This window comes from Cylas formicarius, unplaced genomic scaffold (genome assembly GCF_029955315.1).
Source record: "Cylas formicarius isolate icCylForm1 unplaced genomic scaffold, icCylForm1.1 PGA_scaffold_6__28_contigs__length_40554024, whole genome shotgun sequence".
Lineage (NCBI taxonomy): Eukaryota > Metazoa > Arthropoda > Insecta > Coleoptera > Brentidae > Cylas > Cylas formicarius.
Genome location: NW_026844347.1, coordinates 28,864,182 through 28,885,284, shown reverse-complemented (window position 1 = coordinate 28,885,284; position 21,103 = coordinate 28,864,182). Strand labels below are relative to the sequence as shown.

Sequence of the window (21,103 nt, the reverse complement as noted above, 5' to 3'; positions counted from 1 at the left end):
ATTTTATGCGATCATGTCATAGTGATAGATCGATAGATATGTTTATCAATTTCTACTTCCATTTAGTCAATAATTTTTTTCCACTTCCTGTTGTTAGGGATGGGCAAACTTCGGTTTGGCCTTTTTATTACAAATATAGTGGTGTCTTGAACTACCCTAAAGATATCCAAAAAATTAAAAGTGCAAAAAGTAAAAAACTAGCGTTACCCCATTTTTTCGATTACTTCTATAAAATTGCGCCCCCTCTAAAATTTTATTAAACTAGAAATCTCCCAATTTGCGGAATTTGTCAGTTTTCGGATTTTCTTGTGGGTCGCGAAAGACATGCATTCTAAAAATTCACTTAAACTAGATCAGATAAAACTGGCGAATATGCTCGAAGGCATGTGGTTTTAAAATTCCAAAGGGGAGGATCAAACGTGAGACAAGTCGTTTGAGGCCACACAAGCCTTAGGCAAGCCGAGTACTAAACAACTTATTCGGCAGGCAGCGGTAATGCACAATGTGCTCAGCTGGCACGAACGAATAAGGGTCGTTTTTGGTTCGTTCTTGCCGGATTAAGAGGGGATTTTGTGGCTGCCAATAGGGAACTTGAACATTTTTTTATTTCTTTAAAAATTTTGTTTATATCAAAACTCAAAACCCAATATTGAAGTTGCAATAAATAATTCGACACCCGGTTAGTCCTTTTAAACGACACTAAACGCGCGGGAATGATTGTGACGTCATACCGCTGCTTTTCGATCGAGACGGCGACATGTTATAGTGTTATTCTCAGATTATAGGCCGAGAATTATATTATTTACGTTTATTTTTGACTCATGTGATGGTGTGTTTGTATTTATTCTACGCCAGTTTGTATTTGTGCTTAGCGTTCTTTACCCGATTATAATGGAAGCAACAAAACACAATATTACAAACCACGCTAGCGTCTTTTTCTCAGATAAACTTTTTATTCGTCTACCAGGAAATAAAAGCCGTCGTTTTTTGGTAAGATTACGTTCAGGTACCACTTTAGCCTTAAGCATGCAAACATTTTTAGCTGTTCGAACTTGCACTCATCCTATTGCAGTCTCCAAAGGAATGACTTCCTGACCTACATAAAATAAAGAACACTTTAAGTTATCAATGTCTTTTTTGTTGAATAATTTGTATTTTATTTGATATACTATTTGAATTTTAAAAACTAGAAAACTTTAAGCTAATTACAATTTTATATTGGTTTAAAACTAGTGACTAAATTGCCCATGAACATAACTTTTAGCTTTAACACCGCGAACCTCAGCAAAAGAAAAACTGTCGGTGTTTTGTATGTAAGGCGTCACCATACACATATCCACTAAAGGTAAATTATCGGATTGACCTTTTAAAAAAATCGGCTTTGGTCATTTTCAAAACTTTCTTTTTGATACTAAACACCAGATAACAAAAGCAATCAACAGGATCAAGACTAATATTAAAATGAAAACCATCAAGCCGAACGCGTTGTCCTTCTCTAATGGTTTCTCTATGCTACCATCCTGCTGTCGCGTAGTCTTACGAGCGAATTGACGTCACAAACGGTCATAGCCAATGACAGCGCGTTTCAAAGAGGATTTAAATTTTACAATTTTTAATTGCCTATATTTTTTATATAGAACTACGAATTTTTTTTTGTGAACTCTGGTTCTTTTAATAGTATAAACTCTACTCTTATACGTAATATTTTTTAAATTAAAATCTTGTTCAAGTTCGCTATTGTACATCACAACTTTTAAGAAAAGCGCTCTTCACATGCGGCTTTAATATTTTTTTTTTGTTTTTTTTTAACTGAAACTTTCCACACAAAACCTTTGTTTTTTTTTTTTAATTAAAACACCAAAATCATTCAACCTTAATAATTTTTTATAGAAAATCCAAACTATAGAAAAGTGTAGTAACTATATCTTGTGTCACGGTCTATACCTGATTTAGGTAAATTTCGATTGACTGGATTACGTATATGTCTTTTAGATTTTTGCAAAATTGCAACCATTACCGTTTCCCACTTACCAACATGGGAAAAAATATTCATATAGAGCAGCAATTTTTGCTAATAATTACTTCCGAAATAAATTTTCGAAGAAATGTAAAATAAATCGTTATTCGCGAAGAATCTCTCATAATGATCGTTTTATTCATGATAGTACTGTAAAAAAATAAAAGGGAAAAAATAATATTTAAAAACTGAGTATCAAAACTTTTACAGCAGGACGCAGAATAGGAAAAAAAATGTTTCGAGAATCATAAAAAAAATTGATAGCAGAAAACGGCAAATTCTTAAAAAAAAATTAAAAAGAAATTTTCAAAATAATTAAAATATGTAGTTGGAATGTTTGGAACAATCAATAACTCGTTAGATTGTATTTGTATCCCAAAGCGACTCAGTTGCGATTCAAAAGTGGAAATAGTGAATGAGTAAACAAAATCTTGAAAAAAAGAAACTTTGGAAAAGTTAATCTTAAAGAGAACTTGATTAACTAAAATAATTAGAACGATGACTTCAAATCACATTTTGCAATCTTTAAATCGTTTTTTGCCGAAAAACAGAAAGTAGCAAAAAGAAATTGCAAAATACTATGAACATTTTTCATAGTATTTCGGTACGTATTTCAATGGATTAAATTGAATCATTCGACCCAGAGAATAAAACCCGGGGCCGGAGCCCGTATAATGTAATGTTATGTTAGGCTAGTTAAAAATGTTAGTCAATGAGAGCCACTTACTGTATATGAAGACACAAACATTAGTAGACATAAACAGAAGCCACAGGCGACGGCACTGCTTTCGACCGCAATATATATGTATATATATATATATTTTTAACACAGTAGTAACTGGTTGACACTGGGTGATAGTAACAACAGAATCGTTTGTGATTTTATACAGCACTACAGCGCTAGAGACAGCTTTGCTTGGATGTTGGAAAAAAATGCTAAAACACTAACTAAGAGGTAAGTACACTGGACGGCTGTCTGAACAGAACTGAAAACTCGATAACCGAACCTTAAAAGTATTTAACGTTAATTTATTATATACTATGGAAAATGCGTTAAGATGATATTAGGAGACCCGATTCTTTTCTTTATTTGCAAACCCTTTCAGCGAGTACTTCTCTTGTTTAAAAATGACCCTGGGTTGTTCAGTAGTTCACGTTAAATTAAAACATAAAGGTTATCATTATATAGAACCCTGAAGCTACACGTCCTGAAGATGGAATACATATTTACTTAACTATCTTTTTAACTACTCGGTAGAAAATAACAAAACTTTAGTATTGTTTTAGGTTTCGTACTGTTCCGGAGACTCAGTGGTACTGTATACTGTTGGAGACAGTTTTTGAGTAAAGATATGAACGGTTAACGTATTTATCGCTTTATTTATACAGTATAATTGGTTTTTATTAGAAAATTTCTTCAATCCATTAGTAAAGTGTGAAGTGAAGTATGAGTACATTTAGTATGAGTTATTTTTATTTATAATTACTTATAATCACTGTTACTATTAACCAAAATTTTGTCTTTAATATTTTTTGTCTATATTTTTATATTCTTTAAAGTGGTTATTAAAAAATTACAATGAATAAAATGGCAAATTTTTTGTCCTTTTCTATGGAGTTCTATCGAAGACCTACGACAACCAAAATTGATGATCTTTTTGAATTCTCACGTATTCCACAAGATCCCAAGTATTTTTTACACACGTATATTTGGCATACGAAATCGCAAATATACAGTAAATTAATTTACCCTTCGGAGCTTCGAAACAAAATATTTGAGTTACGTTGTTTGGATTTCAGTTCTGTTCGGCGCAATGTCACACACAACAATTAAAACCCTGCAAAATATTAACACAAAACAGCCAGTGGTTTGGTCTAATAACTTTGGTTTAATAACAATAGAAAATAAAAGGTACATTTCAATCAAAATACATGCTCAATATGTATGTATATAAGGTAGTATAATATAATGTAAAGACCGAAAATAAAACATAATAAGTCACTCAACAATTACAAAGAAAACTATGGCTTATAGGAATAAAAGAAAAACTAAAAAACAACAGAGGATGCCTACGCGCTTATGCCACGGAAACGGAAACAACTTTTACAAATAAATCAAAAGAAAAATACCCCCGAGAACGAAAAAACATTGAACCCAACATAACATTTATTAGTGAAACATCCTCGTCAGTAATTCTAATACAGCCAAAAATTGAACCAATACGGATGATGATAATTTTTTTACGTCAGACCACGCACAACAATCTCACCTCGAAACAATAACAAGTTTGCTACAAGAGTTGCCGGTAATATTAAACAAGACCTTTTCTATTCTTAATAGGCGTATTAGACTTTAAAAACACAAAACGGTGGTACCTACTACCAACACATTCAACTTGAAGATCAGTCCTAGTTCAGTTTACTTTAAATCTATTGAGCCGCATGTCTGTTTATTAGTTTCACACAGAATCTCGTTTCTTGTAAACTAGTAGAAGCGATGCAACCCAATACTTCCGAATTTTGATAACGCCGAGTAGTTTCGCGTGAGTCTATTAAGCCTATTAAAAAATGGGTGATGGAGAAAACATAAAACGATTTAAGGTAAAACGGATGAGATTGAAGTACAAGAGCGAAAATTCCCCCCACAAAAATGGACTATGTACTCTACTGGTTCCCAGTAAAACTTATGACCATATACAATAAATTGATTTATTATTTTACAAGCGGTCTCGGTTACGGCCGCAGTTAACTAGTAAAAATATCTCACAGTTCGTAAAAATAGCAGCTAAATCCTGAGATGGGCACACTGCACTGGCAATGGTGCTTCTTTGTACAAGGAAAAGTACAAAAACTAATTTTTGGGGTTGACTGGCTTACTTCTCTTTGGTTAGTACGGTTTGGAGGCCTCTTTGGCGCGCTTCAGTTGCACCTTCAGACGTTTTGTGCCTATTTGGAAACCGTTCATCGCTGCGATGGCCTGTTGAGCGGACGATGCGTTATCGAATGACACGAAACCGAAACATTTCGACAGATTCGTCTGTTTGTCTATGAACACCTTGGCTGATATCACAGGACCGAACGGGAGGAAGGTAGATGCCAAATCGGTGTCGGTAAATTCTTGCGGTAAGTGGTAAATAAAAAGGTTACAACCTTCTGGACCTGAAACGAAATTGGTGCCGTCAGTCGTTGGTATTTTTCCTGAAAGTTACGCGTACGCCACTGGGATCTCGGAAACGGATAATAGAGAGCTAAACTTGAGCGCACGTGAGTTTGAATATCCGAAAATATGGCGGAAAAATTGCATTTTGTTTTAAGCTTCAACCTGCGCGAAAGTTAAAAATTTCTTCTGACAAAATATTTGGAGGGAGATATTTTTTGTATGCTAGTTTTCAAGTCTTGGTGATCAGGAGCTCTTAAATGCTCGAAATACGTTCAATAAAGTTGTCAAGCCTGACAACTGTTAAAGCTGATGTATTTTCCATTCAAAATAAATAAGAACTAAAAGTTCAGATTTTCACGAAATTATGTCATTGATAAAGACACAGTCAATGTTGTCGAAACAATTGTAATAATTTCGTGAAAATCTGAACTTTTAGTTCTTATTTATTTTGATAAATGGATTTTCATTAAGTAAAAGCCACCTCAGTTCTATTTTCTATTCCCATTTATGGAAATTTGGTTCGAGAAAGAAGAAACACTTTAATGGAAAGCGCAAAACAAAATGTTTAGTTTTGCCACCATTTTCTTGGAAATTCCAATGATAACATAAAAGGTTTGCACCCTATCTGGTACCGTTTCCTAAAGCCCAATGGTGCGATGAGCGTCGAATTTGCAACGTCCGGTATAGCGAAAACTGATTAGATTCAGAGCTATCGGCTGTCGGACATTTAATGTTATGGGTGTCTTCATAGGAAAACTGTGTCCACCCACCGACATAATCATGAAAATAGTATATTATGCAACAAGTGCGGACAACGGTATTTGACTCGCGAGTTTTTAATAAACGAGTGAATTAAAAAGTTTACCGAACATGTTGCTTACTATACTTTTTCTACGACCGTTAGTTTTTGCGTACATTTTCGCAAAACAACACGAATACATTCACTGACATGACCGTCAGAACTGACAAACGTCAAAATTCAAGGCGTGGGAAATATCTCCGAAAACATCGGATTGCTCCCAATCCCGTGCGGTAAAATCCCGGAAATGTCCGAAGTGGCTCGGATCCGTGAGAAACGAAACTGACGTGGTAGATCGGTGAGTAACTAGCACTTTTTTCTACTCCCGTCTGTAAAATGCGTAATTACTCGTCGATATAGCGTGCGGGAAGCGTCACTTTACCACATTTCCGAGATTTTACCGCACGGGTTTGTGAGCAATCGGATGATTTCGGAGATACTTCCCACGCCTTGAATTTGACATTGGTCAATTCTGACGGCCATGTCAGTGAATGTATTCGTGTTGCTTGGCGAAAATGTACCCAAAAACTAACGGTCGTAGAAAAAGTGTAGTATGCAACACGTTCGATCCCTCGTGAGTCAAATGCCGTGTACCGCACTTGTTGCATAATATATTATTTTTTGTATGTAGTTTCATGACTACATATGAGACTCTAAAATCCTATTTAGAAATTTTGAACAATGGCCATTTAAAAAATACAAATTTGGTTTTAAAAAATTGTTTTTTCGGTAAAGTAGAACCAAATGGTAAAATTGTAATAAAAAAAATTAAGTAGAGTAGACTTGGTTGACACGAATTGGTTTAAAGTCTGAAAAATATAATGCATAATTGTTGGTTATTGGTTTAATTATATCGGAGAAAAATTGAAAGATTTTCTCGATTTCCTTAACATAAAGTGGAGAATTGAATTAGTAAAATCTACTTATAAAAGGGTAAACCGTATTTTCGTGATGTTCTTGTGGGATACTCCATTATTATTAAAGATGCCGTTTGCACCGCACCAACTGTTACCAGTTTTGAAAAAGCAGATTCTGAATAGCACCTGTAGTGTCTAAGCTACGAAGGTAAATTTAAAAATGTTAATATAATATATTTTGATTTTGTAAAACCTTTTTTTTCAGGATCGTCAGTGTCAGTCTGATACTTTTGTGCTTTTGTGTTTTTTATAGGCTAAGTGAAGTTCTCTAAAGGTTCTCTAGGTCACAGTAAACTTACTTAAAGTAGAAATTACCAAAAACTTAAACACACTATTTTTGGAAGTTGAAACATTACCTAAATAAAATTTAAAATGAAAATCATTAAAAAGAATATAAATATAAAATAAAAAAATATTATGCATGTACGATTATACCATTTTTCAAGTCAAGTCAAGAAAAAAACGACGGCTTTCTTCAATAATAACAATAATAATAATAACGGAGTTTCCCATACAGCACCATATAATTTTTTTTTCTGGAATTCTCTATAACTACACACTGTAAACCATAATTCCTGGTTATTAACTATTTAAAAAATTGCTCAATATTTTAACATAAACATTACACAAAAATACCGCAGATTGCCGTGGAGTATATGAGAGTAATATTTTAATATTCCAATAATTTTTGCATCCTAATCATGATGTCAGAAGCTATAAAAATCCAAATAAAATCCTAACACTTTGTAGGAGTAAAATGTAAATCGCTGCTTGTTAATCGAGGCCATTAACTTCTTTGCTAGTAAATCTAAAAATATTAATTTTAAACATTAATGATGCAGCCGATATGTCTCTGAATCGCACCAGTGTTACCAATCCTTTCAAAAGCAAAATGCATTTAACATAGTACGACGCAAACCGTTAAGATCGAGTGGAAACAAAACGCCGAGATATCGAATTTCGAAAAACTCGTCGACCTAATCTAGGAAATGGTTTCGTAATCGTGCAGTAAGCTCTTTAAACTTTTTTGAAAAGTTGATCGATTCTTCGCATGCAGGCGCGTGCATAAAGAAGCTTTATGTAGCCAATTCAATTCCAGTACGAATTTAGTCCCAGATACGCAGCACATGTCTGCTTTTCTTCCGCAATCAATTTTTGCCAACGTTAAAATATATGCGGCGTGGACTTTGATAGCAGCAATCGTAGAGCAGCAACAAGCATTCAAACAACGAGTATTAGGTTGAAATTAATACAAATTCGAACCACGTCATTTTGGGATCTCGGAAGCTGCAGGGGATACGAGGATCGTTAAATTGTAGCATAATTTTCGGTGAAAAGCAAAAAGTTGAAGAGTTCGTTTTTATTTTTTCTTGGCCTAAGTCCATAACTAAAATCAAAGGTTGTGTGGTAACCACCTTTTAACACCGGGCAATACCACCAACTTTATTTTTTTCTTCTTTTTAAATCTAAGTACAGTTTATGAATTTGAAACAAAAAATATTTAAAAACAAAGGAATATCACCTAGTTGGTCTAGATTTCACAAAGAAAGAATGAACACAGGCCACACGTATTTATAAACATAATCGGTATAGTTGCATCTGAGACGAAATAGATTAATTTTACACTATAAGTTGGTCATTTATTAAAAAAAAAACAAAAAAAATGGAATACCTTTCTTTGTACGGAATTTAATCACATCTCATCCTTTGCTTTCGAAACATTTAGGTAAAATTTATCTTTATCTTTTTTTGAGAAACGTCGGTTTTTATAGTCGTTAAAAGGTCCTTTTTTGGTCTGAGGATGTTTCTACAGTTTTTTTTTTCTGTGTTGATACATCTTTTGGTAGAAACTTAGACCTATTTGTTTATATTTTTACGAATGACATTTTACAAGAACTGAAATGTTAACTAAGGTGGTATTTTTCCTTTTTACTTCTTTTAAAAAGATAAATTCTATCTTAGTGAAATCACAACAAAAAGAACTATTTTTAGAAATTAAAATAACAATAAAGTGAAACAAAGTGGCAATGAAAGTGTCAAAATCGATATCTTCAATTTTCGAAATACTCGGAATTGTTTTCAAACAGAATATTGCTTAGGCAGTGAAATTAGTAACATACTCGTATCGCCTATAGTTTCCGAAATTCCAATTGTGGGGAATGAATTTGAATTACCCTGCATGTATTCATACTGTAGGAGAGATCTCAGAGTAAATTTAATATTGTGTAAAAGTAGCGGTAGGTAGTACAATTTTTTATGCTGGACTGATTTTAACCCTCTCTATTAGGAACACTTATAAAACGTATTGCGAATGTTTTTCTACCATTTAGCTAATTGCCATCAGAATTCACAGCTAATGTACAGTTTATCATTTCTCTAGCAAACTATAAATTGACGGCCTTCCTTTTCTATTAATAAAACCCAACATAACTTTTAATTTTTAAATAATTATAATTGCTATATGTAAAATAAAGGAATTTTAAATTAAAAGTCCCTAATATTCTATACTCGAGGTTATAAAAAAATCAGGGTTCAGACTGAATAAGCATTTTGGAAGAGCTTCAGGTTTCATAATTATAATCATGAAATGATGAACCGATTAACTCTCAAAATATAAATGTATAGGATCACAGATAAAACAGACAGCCTGTATATTGAAACTTATTTGATGGCTCCACTGTATTTTCCCAAAAAATTGTATGCGAAGCTTAACAACAATGTTAATATTCGACTTCACACTTGTTCGTCAATTAACTATCAATATTAAATAAGCTAAAAACAATTTTATTAACAGTTTTATTAGCTTCCTCGGTGAGAGCCGACAGCGATCTGAGTTGCAGTTAATATTTAACACTTAACTTATCATTTTGCAATGTCTGCCTTCTGCTGAACTGAAGCTGTTAAGCTATCGCAGGAGCATCGCGCGGAAATAAGGCACTGTTAAAATTGGGTGAAACTTTGCATATGGCGCGTTCAAATCACGTAAAAAGAATAACAGACGATTTCGAAAATTTTAAAATAAAAATAGCCGAGTGACACTGAACTCATTGAAAGACATTTAAAATTAGAATTGATTAATGGTAAATTTAATTTTGTTGAGGGCGCTTCAACGTTCCATGCCTTAAATAAGCAAAGCTTCATACCTACATAATGTCACCTTTGCGTATCTCAACCACTTCAATACCATGCAAATAAAAATGAAATAAGTATGAATAATTTACGAATACAATTTTCATTGCATTACGACACATACGTTTCGGCTTTAGCAGCCTTCTTCGGACAGCTATAAATAAAAAAAAAACATAACATCACAACATATTCTTAAAAATATGAGAAGTAATCCGTTCCGACTCGTATAATAATATACTATCTTGCATCAGGATGTTTATCTACATTATGAACGCCAAATTAATTACGGTTTTAAATTTAAATACTAAAAACTTAATGGCTTCATGTTAATCGTTAGTAATTTTAGTTTTCGGCAATTATTAGCGGTTTTGGCAAGGCGTCAACAATTGACACATAGTGGTCTCTTTTGAGCGTGTTTTAATTTTTCAATTGCATAATTATCGACCGTAGATATGCAACACCTGCCTCGAAATGAATATATCGAATATTGCCTTGCATCTATTTACGGTTTACAGGTGCCATAAAAATCCTCTAAATTGCAATTCTTATTATCTACAATTAAATTACTACGTGACCATTGATCGAAAAATTTGCCTGTTCTCCTACATTATATAATATATATATATAATATATAATATAATATATATAATATATATTATAATTATAAAATATTTCCTTAAACATTGCAAAGATCTCAGAACTGTTATTTTAAATTAGTCATTATTTAATGTAAACCGTTTTTCTCCTGGGTCTATTCGAAAACAACGACAGGTCTGACAACAACCATATTGCTGTGTTCCCAAAATGTAACATGAGATCATATTAGAGGATTCCATTTTTAACTGATATCGAATATAGGGCGTTGATTTACGACTAGAATAGATTTTTAATGGTGCATACGAATGTTATCATAAAAAAATTGGGCAATTTGAAACGCCTATTGTAATTAGTATTGAGAGGTGTCAGTCAGCTATATATACCTGGACTAAGCGACAAAGTTTTAAGCTGCAAGAACTATTTCTTCCTTTTTCAACCGGACAGAAGATGTACTACGACAGTTTTTCACTTATTAAAAATTAAAAATTACGTAAATGTATATTTATTTCACTCTTAGAAAAAATATTGACACCTTCGCAAAGTAATTCCGGAGGCGCACTTCTGACCTATATTCAAGCATAAAAGTTCTTGGAGCCTTTTTTTTTTTGGTCAAAAATCGGTCATCGGACTTCATCATTATTATCAATTTGGTAGTAAATTAAGCAGTTAACGCTACAGCAGGTTTTAACAAAAAAAATCCAAAATAAAGTGTACGAAAATTATTAGGAAACTAAAGAAGATAAGATACTTAGTACGAAAATATATCATTGCATAGCAAATTCCCACAAAGTTTTAAAAGTATGTTAATAAAAAATACATACTTTCCTTATATATTTTGCGACAGATGTTTAGGAACTTCTAGGCTCAAATTCAGTCCATCAGTGGGCCCCTGGAATAACGATCTACCCATCATTATGTAACACGGTATGTAAACTTGGTACCTTTTAGTCGCGTTCATAATTATTGAACTTTTCACCTTATTTCGCCTATAGTTCGGTCTGAATGATTCATTTTTCTTCCCATCATTATCAATATTTTATGCAAATTGTTTTACCGTTTTTTTTCCTTTTTGTGTGTGAATGTAATGTCTCCCCATCTGCTTTTTATTTCCACCAATCCACTCGAAGCAGATCGCCGACAACGCATTTACAGTGTAAATGATCGCTTTTTCATAACGGCAATCAATCATTTCGGCCTAATGTGTCGCAAATCAATCACGGCCTTAAATGTAAAATGTCCGAAGATAAATTAATTTATTTTCGAAAGGACCGTATCGTGGTAATTTAATTTTTAAAGGGCCCGATCTGTCGGGGCTGTCATTTTTATAATTAACGAAGAACCGTCAAAAATGTTGTCATTCGCCCCGATCGTAATTATTATGGTCCTCGAACGACCTAATAACAATCTTTTGTTTGCCCCTTTCAGTCGCTTTGTACCAAATCCGGGACGCTTTGCGCCATTAAAAAGAATCGTTAGGTAGCAATTACCTTATCTGCTGATTGAAAACGTAAACAAAGCCTTTAACACATTAACTGCATTTTTTCGTCCTAAATAAATAAAACTTAATGGCGCTCCAAATACGCTACGTAAACGTATATTAATTGCCTTTTAAACATACTGCTAATGCCCGATCGACATTATCTAGATACTGAAAAGATCTTAGAAGAAACTGGCGGTCGGTATCTTAACTTGTTTTACAATTTTGCATATTTACACAATTTTATTTGATAGAAGCAATATGAAAATGCCTTACCCGAGCTCAAATTATATAAGAAAGAAAAAGCAAAAACAAATAAATGAGTCTTCAGACGTAACAGACGAATTACGAACATTTTATATGAGATGCAGCAAAATTCAAGATCCTTCATGAATGAATATCTTGATGCAAACAAATCTAATCTAGTTGGTTTTGGATAAATATATTTTAGAGAAGCAGAACATGAGATGTTGTAGTGGAATATATCAAAGCAACAACTTTAATTAGTCTTCCAGCGTTTAATGATTGAATTAGAATTCCAATCCGTACGGTCCACAAAACTAAAAATAGACGAAATTGCTGAAGAATTTACGCTGAACTCGCTTCAATGTGGAGAAATCAAGCTTAGAGACGCAAGAGACACATCGATGGGTCGACCACAGAGAAATTATGATGCACAGCATGAAAGAACATTCAAGAATGCAGATGAATTATAAGCACAATTTATAGAAAATATGCATTTTTTAACTGATTATTAGTAGTTAGTTGCAAACTTGAACTCCTTAATTAAGACATTATTTTATTCTATCGGACCAAATCAGCAGACATATTCAAAAATGCAACGTCAATAAATTTTCCAAAAAAAGTTTGATTAATCTATTTTACTTCTGTCGAAAATAATATTTAATTATATTTAATACACATTTTCCTCAACAATTACAAAGTCTTTCCTTTTTATTTACATTGACAAATAGCCTTTTAGCAATTCATCTGAAAATCGGTTTTGGGAGTGGAACCCAACCTTCTAAAAATTACACGCTGGATGAATCGCATTTAATTACACTTATACACAAATAAAGATGAGCATTACCACTTACATTTACAATTTTATACGGTTTAAGAAAAAACGTGGTTGCAAACACACCTACGTCACGTGAACATTTCAAAGAAAGAAGCTTTATGATCATGACCTATTCCATTTGCATTTTTGGTACTTATTGTCCCATGTAACGTTAATACACAAAATGAAAGAAAAAATAAAGAATAGAAATTAAAAGAGATGAATTTAGTACCAATTTGTGACACATCAAAAAGTTGTATATTAGTCAAAGAAAATGTTTAAAAATGAAATTTTTTTGTTTTTAAAGTATGTGGTTGCTACCTTATGGTAATACTTCAAATAACAAAATCGATTTTCCCCTTATCTATCATCTTAAAAGAGGTATTTATACTAATGCGAGTGCAATCAAGATATTTGCTAGTATGGAGTAATTCGACTGATTTACCAATCAAAGTATGCATTGATTGCACCAATGGATGCTTCTGCTTTCAAAAAGGAAAGTGTAAATTAATTTGGAAGCAGGTAAGATTTTTATACGTCCACAGTTGAAAGGGATCTATGAAATTATTTTCCATCCTGTCTGCTTCTAAATTAAGCATTCCTACAAGCTCAAACTGACTTTGAAGTTTGATTGTATCAAATGAGTGCAATTATTTTGACATGCATTTTATTTCGAAAGTCCTAACCAGACCGTGCACAAAAATATATCGATTTTCTGCTAAAATAACGATCTTCACCCGTTTTTCTTCAACATTTTCGTACACCCCATATAATAAACGAAACCTGAAATGTACAAAATGTAGTTCTCAATACCGAAGTTCAACAGAAATTTGTTGTGGTACTTCTTAGGGTGAATAAATTTGTTTCTGGTGAAAAAAAAAAAGCAGAACCGATAAACCTCGAATCAGGCACAAAAATGTAAAATAATTTTTAAAAATACTTTCCGACCCTCCCCATTCTCTCTCCGTTTCAATCTGTTCCATCCAGGAACAGAACTCAATCTGCTTGCCGAATTTCAACCGTATATAGGGTTGTGGAATTGACCGGTCAATTTTTTTTGTGTCAATGGACCGGTCAATTGAATGGTCAATTGACAAGATGTTATTTATAATATTTTTTGACTATTCCCAACACTAACCGTATACGTTTTACAAAATTTCTGGATTCCTCCTGCGTCAGTTTTTGCTGAGTCGAACTTGCTGACGTTTCGCCAATCATCCTGTTGGCTTCTTCAAAGCTTGACTAAAATCGGTTCGCATTTTACTTTGTACCTGCTTATATTATTTGAGCGGGGCGGAGCTAAATGAGGGGCATAAACACCGTCTCGGATGACTGATTCCCATATTGGTGACAGCTAAAGACCTGAGTCGGGATTAAGATTGTTAGGTTGTTTATAGATTTCTATGAACTCTCGGATTTTTCGTTGGTAGAAGAATGATTACATGTAAGAATTTTAGTTTTATGGAATAAAATTTTATGTCCGGTTTTGTGATTGTGTTCGGCAACAGCTGATGAGTTTATTTGTATTATGCCAAAAGAGGAAATCATTTCAAATGTCGAGTCTATCGTAAACAGACTACCATAAAAAATCTGTTATCCCTCATGAGTCTAAAATTCCTCGTCTCTACGGACTTCCAAAAGATCAACAGATTTTTTGGCAAAGAATACATTGGAGAGACCGGACGAAAATTATCAACTAGGCTCAAGGAACACGAAAGACCTTTACTACTAAGAAAATAAGCTCATCAGCTGTTACCGAACACAATCACGAAACCGGACATAAAATTTTATCCGATAAAACTAAAATTCTTGCATGTAATCAATTTTTCTACCAACGAAAAATCCGGGAGTCTATAGAAATCTATAAACAACCTAACAATCTTAACCGCAACTCAGGTGTTTATCTGTCACCAATATGGGGAATCAGTCATCCGAGACGGTGTGTATGCCCGTCATGTAGCTAGGCCTGCCTCAGACAATATATAAGCAGGTATAGAGTAAAATACGAGCCAGTTTCAATCAAGCTCTGAAGAAGCCAACAGAATGATTGGCGAAATGTCAGCAAGTTCGAATCAGCAAAAACCGAGGCAAGAGGAAACCAGAAGTTTTGTAAATAGTATTACAGTAGCCCGTGGAATTTTTTTTTGAAAAAACTAACCTTATACCATAAAATTGAATCGAACCGTTCCAAAAGTTATAGCGGTTCAAAAAAATCCCATACAAAGTCTTACCTTCGATCTGCTTACCGGCGGCGGCGATGGCGGCCGCGTTCATCGTAGCATTCGCGATCAGGGAACCGTAAGGAGAAAGATCCGGCGATGTCGAAATGCTGGTGGGCAGACCGCCCGCGGATAATGTCCTGTCTACACTCGCGCTTTTACCCAAAATGTTCGCCATGCACAGCGGCGCAGTCGCGGCGGTCGCCGGCTGCGACATCGCCGCCAAAGTTACTAAATTTTGCATTCCTATCGGTGCGAGCAAGCTGTCGGTCGAGCTGGTTAGCAACTGTTGCTGAAGCAACGCGGAACCGCCCATCGCTTGAAGCAGTTGCAGCGACGTCGCTTCCGACGGCAACACCGGACTGAATTGTTGCGGCGGCGACGTTAAGGTCGGCGCCGCCAAAGCGTTCCACACGTTCGCCTGCATTTGCTGTTGCCTCTTCATTTCCTTTTCCTTCTGGGTGTCCGCGAATTTGACGACGAGAGGCGCCGAACATCCTTCCATCGTTTGGGACTGGTGGAGGTTTTTGATTGCCAATAGGGCGGCTTGTTTCGTCGAAAACGTTACGAACGCGCACCCGCGAGAATTGCCCGACGTGTCGCGCAACACAGTACATTCCTCGATCACGCCCATGCCGCTGAAGAGGGCGCGCACGTCGTTCTCGCAGAACTTCTTGCTTAGCATACCGACGAACAGTTTCCTCTCTGAAACAACAGAACACACCATAATTAACTACGCGATGCCCCGGAGAGTAATCCTAATGCAAACCATAACCCGAATCATGTATACCAAATGAAAATAGAGTCAAGTCAAGCACACCCAAGCGGGACTTACACCATCTCCCCCAATCGATGTTCAATCTATTCAAAATCAATTTATGGGCACTGTTTTATTAAGCGGATCAAAGGCATCAATTAATAACATGATTTTATTAGCGAAGCGAAGCTCAGTGGCCTAAACTGAAAAGAAGAACGAACCTCTTCAGTAACTCGCTTTTTAAACAGTCGATCTGCTTCGCTCCGCTAGTGTAAAAAAAACACTTAAAAGTAGTCAATACGTTGGGAAAATGTATTCAGATTCACAAAAATAGGAAGGATAATGAATATTACGTCTCTTATAGATATATGTTAGTAACGCTGTAATACTAGTACTAGTAGGTTAGCAATGTGCTTTGAGAAACTCTAAGAGCTATTCATGTTCACATCAGGATCTGAGAAATGCGATCAATGTAATTTCCAAGGCGTACTTTGCTGCGTTGGTGGGGCAATGTTTTTTACACGATCTGATAATGGAATCATGGAAGGAAATTCTTTTGTCACCCAAAATATCCATACCGGCATATACAAGCTGAATATACGGGGCTGAAATCTTCTATCAAAAGTAATTTTTTGTTTGGGAATACGAAATGTCAAGAAATTTATTTTTATTACAGTCTGCAAAATGCAGAGTGAACCTCAACAACCCTATGCACAAAATTGATATTGCCATTGAAATACCGGTTGACCGGTTGTGACTGGAGGATAAAGAAACAACATAGTACATATTAATTTTGCAAACAAACTTTCGTAGGCTGTGGAACTTGAAGGTACACTCCTACTGCGGCTGTCTTGCTGACATTTCGCCAAATATGGTGCTGGCTTCTTCAGAACGCTGTCTGAAACTGAGTTTTGTTCAGACAGTGCTCTAAAGACCTTAGTAAATACAAAGTCAATACCTGATGCAGAAGAAATCCAGAAGTTTACCTATACAGTACATATAGTGCCAGATGAGGACTGACAAAGACTTGGGGGTCTGATTGCCACCTTTTCCTTTAAAAATAACGAACTTAATTGCAGAGTTGAATCTGATGAAGACTTAGGTAGACCCTGGGACCGTGATAGTCGATACCATGACATCAACGTAAATGCTTTCAAGCAATCAGAAAAGGTAGCCAACGTAATCTATGGTATATTATTGAACAATTAAATGATAAAAAATATTGACTGAAAACATGTCCAAACTGCGTTTTACGTTTTTGACATTTTGTAACCAAAATAAACTGCATCGTAATGCAAGTGGCAAATGTAAAGCTGTAATCGAATTTGTAATTTGGGTTACGATTATCTAGGCAATTACAAGATTGCCTCTCATAAAAGTGGCTCTTTTAGTATTCTCGAGTGTTAATGCGCCACCATTTGCCAAGGCAAACATACTTTCCAGATGTAGGCATATCATTTCCTTGTTATTTAATTTTAAATTACTTAAAATGACATTCGTACACATTTTATAAACCTTAGCATTGATGAAAGAGGTTGTCTGCCACCTTTAAAAAGATAATACCTTCAAAATTACGTTAAGACCTAAAGAATTTTATTTTCTAACATAATACTGCTGAAGCACTGTTATCTACGAAGTATTAGGGCCTAGCTGGGGTTTTAAACTAAAATCTGGTCATATCAATCAACATTGGAAAAAATACGATTTAGTGTCATTTCTAAAGCCTACCTGATACCTATTGTATAATTTAAATACATAACAATATGATATGACGTATTGTAATTATTTTTAAAAGTGAGAGGAAATACACGACGCCGAGTGAAAAAATGTATTTTGTAATTCCATATCGTCCTTGTATGATTTGGGCAAACATCGTTTATACTTTTTTAACAGTATAAACGTAAACAAGCAATTTTGTAGTAAATCAACTTCGTGATGGCGTTGAAAACCTAATAATAGAGACTTTGCGGCTTTAACGACTGCAAAAATAAACAAACTTTTCCAAGTTCGAAACAGATTATTTAACCAAGATCGGCGGATACAACATCTGATTAGGCAATTATATTTCCGATCATCTGATTTTTCGAAAACTTTGAATGAAGCGCGTGATGCATATGCAACAGTGTAGTTTAATAATTAAAAGTATAAACAACACAAATTTACTATGGAATTAATTTGTATTTGTCTCGGTATCTGTAATATATTTCACAAGACAAATACATTCTTTTCTACAAAGTAAATTGACCTGGTAAGTATACCAAGGGTTCGGATATGATCTTAAAAATTGTAAATTCTGCCCTGTATAAATTTTTTTATTAAGAAAATTACATAATATTTTGTTAATTTATTTTGAATTTTTCTTAGGCGATTATATCGAAATTCTAGAAGGAAAATAGTTATCATCAACATAATATGTTTGAAGTTTTCATTAAACAAAAGATCGCGTGTCAACGTTTGCTCGGATGTTTATCTAAATTAATAGTACTGAGCCGAGAGACTGAAAACATTGTTGGTCATGACCAACTTAGATTTGATGAATTGTGAAGTTAAAATTCGTACATTCCCATGACTTTCATCGGGAATTATATGTATTTTACAATAAATTCATCTTTGTCACGACGAATTTAAACTTCCATGAGTGTAACCCAGGACCTAGGGTGGTTGTTTTAAAATTTTCATAAAAAACTAAACTAAACCAAAGTTTGTTTACTTGTTTTATTTGACAGTAAGTATAACGAGACACCTTTGTTTGTTAGATCTTGATTTTACGTCGGCATTGGTATTGGCATAACTTGATAAACAGTGTTTACATTTCCTGTACGAGACTGAGATCCTATCGGCTCCGACTACAATGAATATTGCAAAAGCATCCCCCGTGTTGCTTCGTAATTGGTTCACAAGAAGATATATAGAAGAGAAAAGTGGGAAAGGAAGCAGCATTGCGGATAAATTTACCTATCGACACTGAATATACGTGTTTCAAGGTTGTTACGATGATTTAAATCTCATAGGAGATTAATGTATCTGCATTGTTTACTGCAACTACCTACCTCTTACGTAATTTATTAATATTTCTCACCTAGAACGATACGGCAAAGAGTTAAATTATTTTCTAGGCGCATCGATGCTACGAAAACCGGGTAATTACCGGCTATTTTCTCGCTTATATAGACAAGCAATAATTACAAAGGTAAATCATTGATTGACGTAATAGTAATTGAAATTGAATGTTGTCAACGGCCGATGGGCACTTAATTATTGCTTTTACGACCGCTGCACATTTGTTATGCTTTTTTGATCGTTGAATGTGTCGTTCCTCAGCATATGCACAACCTTGACTCGGAAACACGTATATTGCGTCTCTGAATTCGGATTACGTTAAATCGCATGGCTCCGAATAAAATTCGATCTCATAATCTGAAAAAGCCTCTCGGCTCTGACGATTTATTGAAATTTACTCGAGATACCGAAACTTTGAATTTTGATTGTCTGTACAAATAAAAACCGGTGACAAAGTAATACTACTCTGATTAACGTGTCAAACTGTTGAAAATCAAAAAACATGTCCGTGAACCTTTAACACGGGACGTATACTAACCAAAACTAATCAAAATATAATTTAAAACTGCAGAGGAAAGAGGCAAGCTAGCCCCAGGAGAAAGGAGAAAGACAGGCTGAAGATTTTCTTAGAAGTTTACAACAGACCTGGTAATAGTAGATCTACTGACGGATTAAAAGGCATCTAAACCTAATGGAAGTGGAAGAAAACACTGAATGCAGATTTTGGTAAGAAGAAGACGCCAATATTAGAGGTAACGAGGTATCAGAGAAACGAAGCTAGATAAAGAGAGTCACAATAGATAATACGGATACAGGGACTGTGCAAATATTATGTAGTCTTTGGTAGAACTGTATTAAAAAGGATAGTAGATTACATTTCAGTACTGATGCCGATGGTGATGGAGAACTAGTCTGGATTCTTCTAATGCCTGGTCACCTGGTTAAAAATTATACATAAACTTTCCTACATTAGAAAATTGCTGTTTATTTTTTTGCTAAACAATAATAATCGAAGCAATCTGATTTAATTGTTTTCATATTTATACAATGTTTTCACTCAACAACAGGATCCAAATACTACTTATAGAAAATGAAATAAAGTCCCAATAAAAAAAAGATTTTTGCCAAAAATTGATTTTACAATTGTCTATCTTTAATACGAATGAGAAAAGTTATTCAGTTGGCACTTTGCGTGAGAAAGACATACTTTGTTCATTTGAACCAGACATAATTTTTTCTGCAATTATAAAACATATTTTTTTCCCGAAAAACAGCATTATTTTCTGGTTGATTAGCCACACAGACTGCCAAATCTTAACCAAGTTTACAAAAGATTTTGGGAAAAATCATTTTTAGGCGCTTCGGACATTAGTTGCCTTATTTTGCCTTTGCCGAAAATATTTAGTTGAATTGTAATCAATTTTGCTAAGGAATATGCAAAACATTATTAACGAGAGATATGATTATCAGCTCTCATCAAACCGGTTTAATACTGAATTTTTATTTATTTATATTTATTTATTTATCTGTTATTTTGATTCTCAAATAGCTAGTAGTGTTTTCAAAATACATTACAGCGTATCCAAAGTTCCTGCATTTTTCTTCGAAATGTCTCTTATCGCAGTTTGCATAGAAGCGTATTCAATACATACTTTAACTTGCTATTTACCTGGCCGTCTGTTTGGAAGTAGGTAGATTTTGGCGTTGGCTAATAGTTTGAAAAAGTGACCGCCGTGATAATAAACATTTTGAACCTATTTTTAAATCGGCTATTATTATACGGCTTAAATTATGGAATGTCATTAGCAGACAAAAATCAATTGTGACACATTTAAAAGCTAAAATTATTTATAAATTCCCAGAGCCACTTTTAACGTATTCAAGGTACGTCACGGCTCACTCTAAATAGGG

At 34.3% G+C, this 21,103-nt stretch overlaps 1 protein-coding gene across 12 annotated transcripts in view; it reads right to left on the bottom strand.

Moving 5' to 3' along the window:
• LOC132702748 (CUGBP Elav-like family member 1) overlaps positions 1–21,103 on the bottom strand; it is a 339,946-nt gene that overhangs the window by 4,957 nt on the left and 313,886 nt on the right. For 11 of the 12 annotated variants that reach the window (XM_060671480.1, XM_060671472.1, XM_060671479.1 and 8 more), the window contains 2 exons: positions 15,388–16,080; positions 3,887–5,176 (listed from right to left, as the gene is read on the bottom strand). In XM_060671480.1, the coding sequence (XP_060527463.1) occupies positions 4,905–5,176; positions 15,388–16,080 (965 nt within the window). In that variant the 3' untranslated portion in view covers positions 3,887–4,904. Of the gene's footprint in view, positions 1–3,886; positions 5,177–15,387; positions 16,081–21,103 lie in introns of those variants that run through there. The other variant, XM_060671478.1, reaches the window with a different exon arrangement.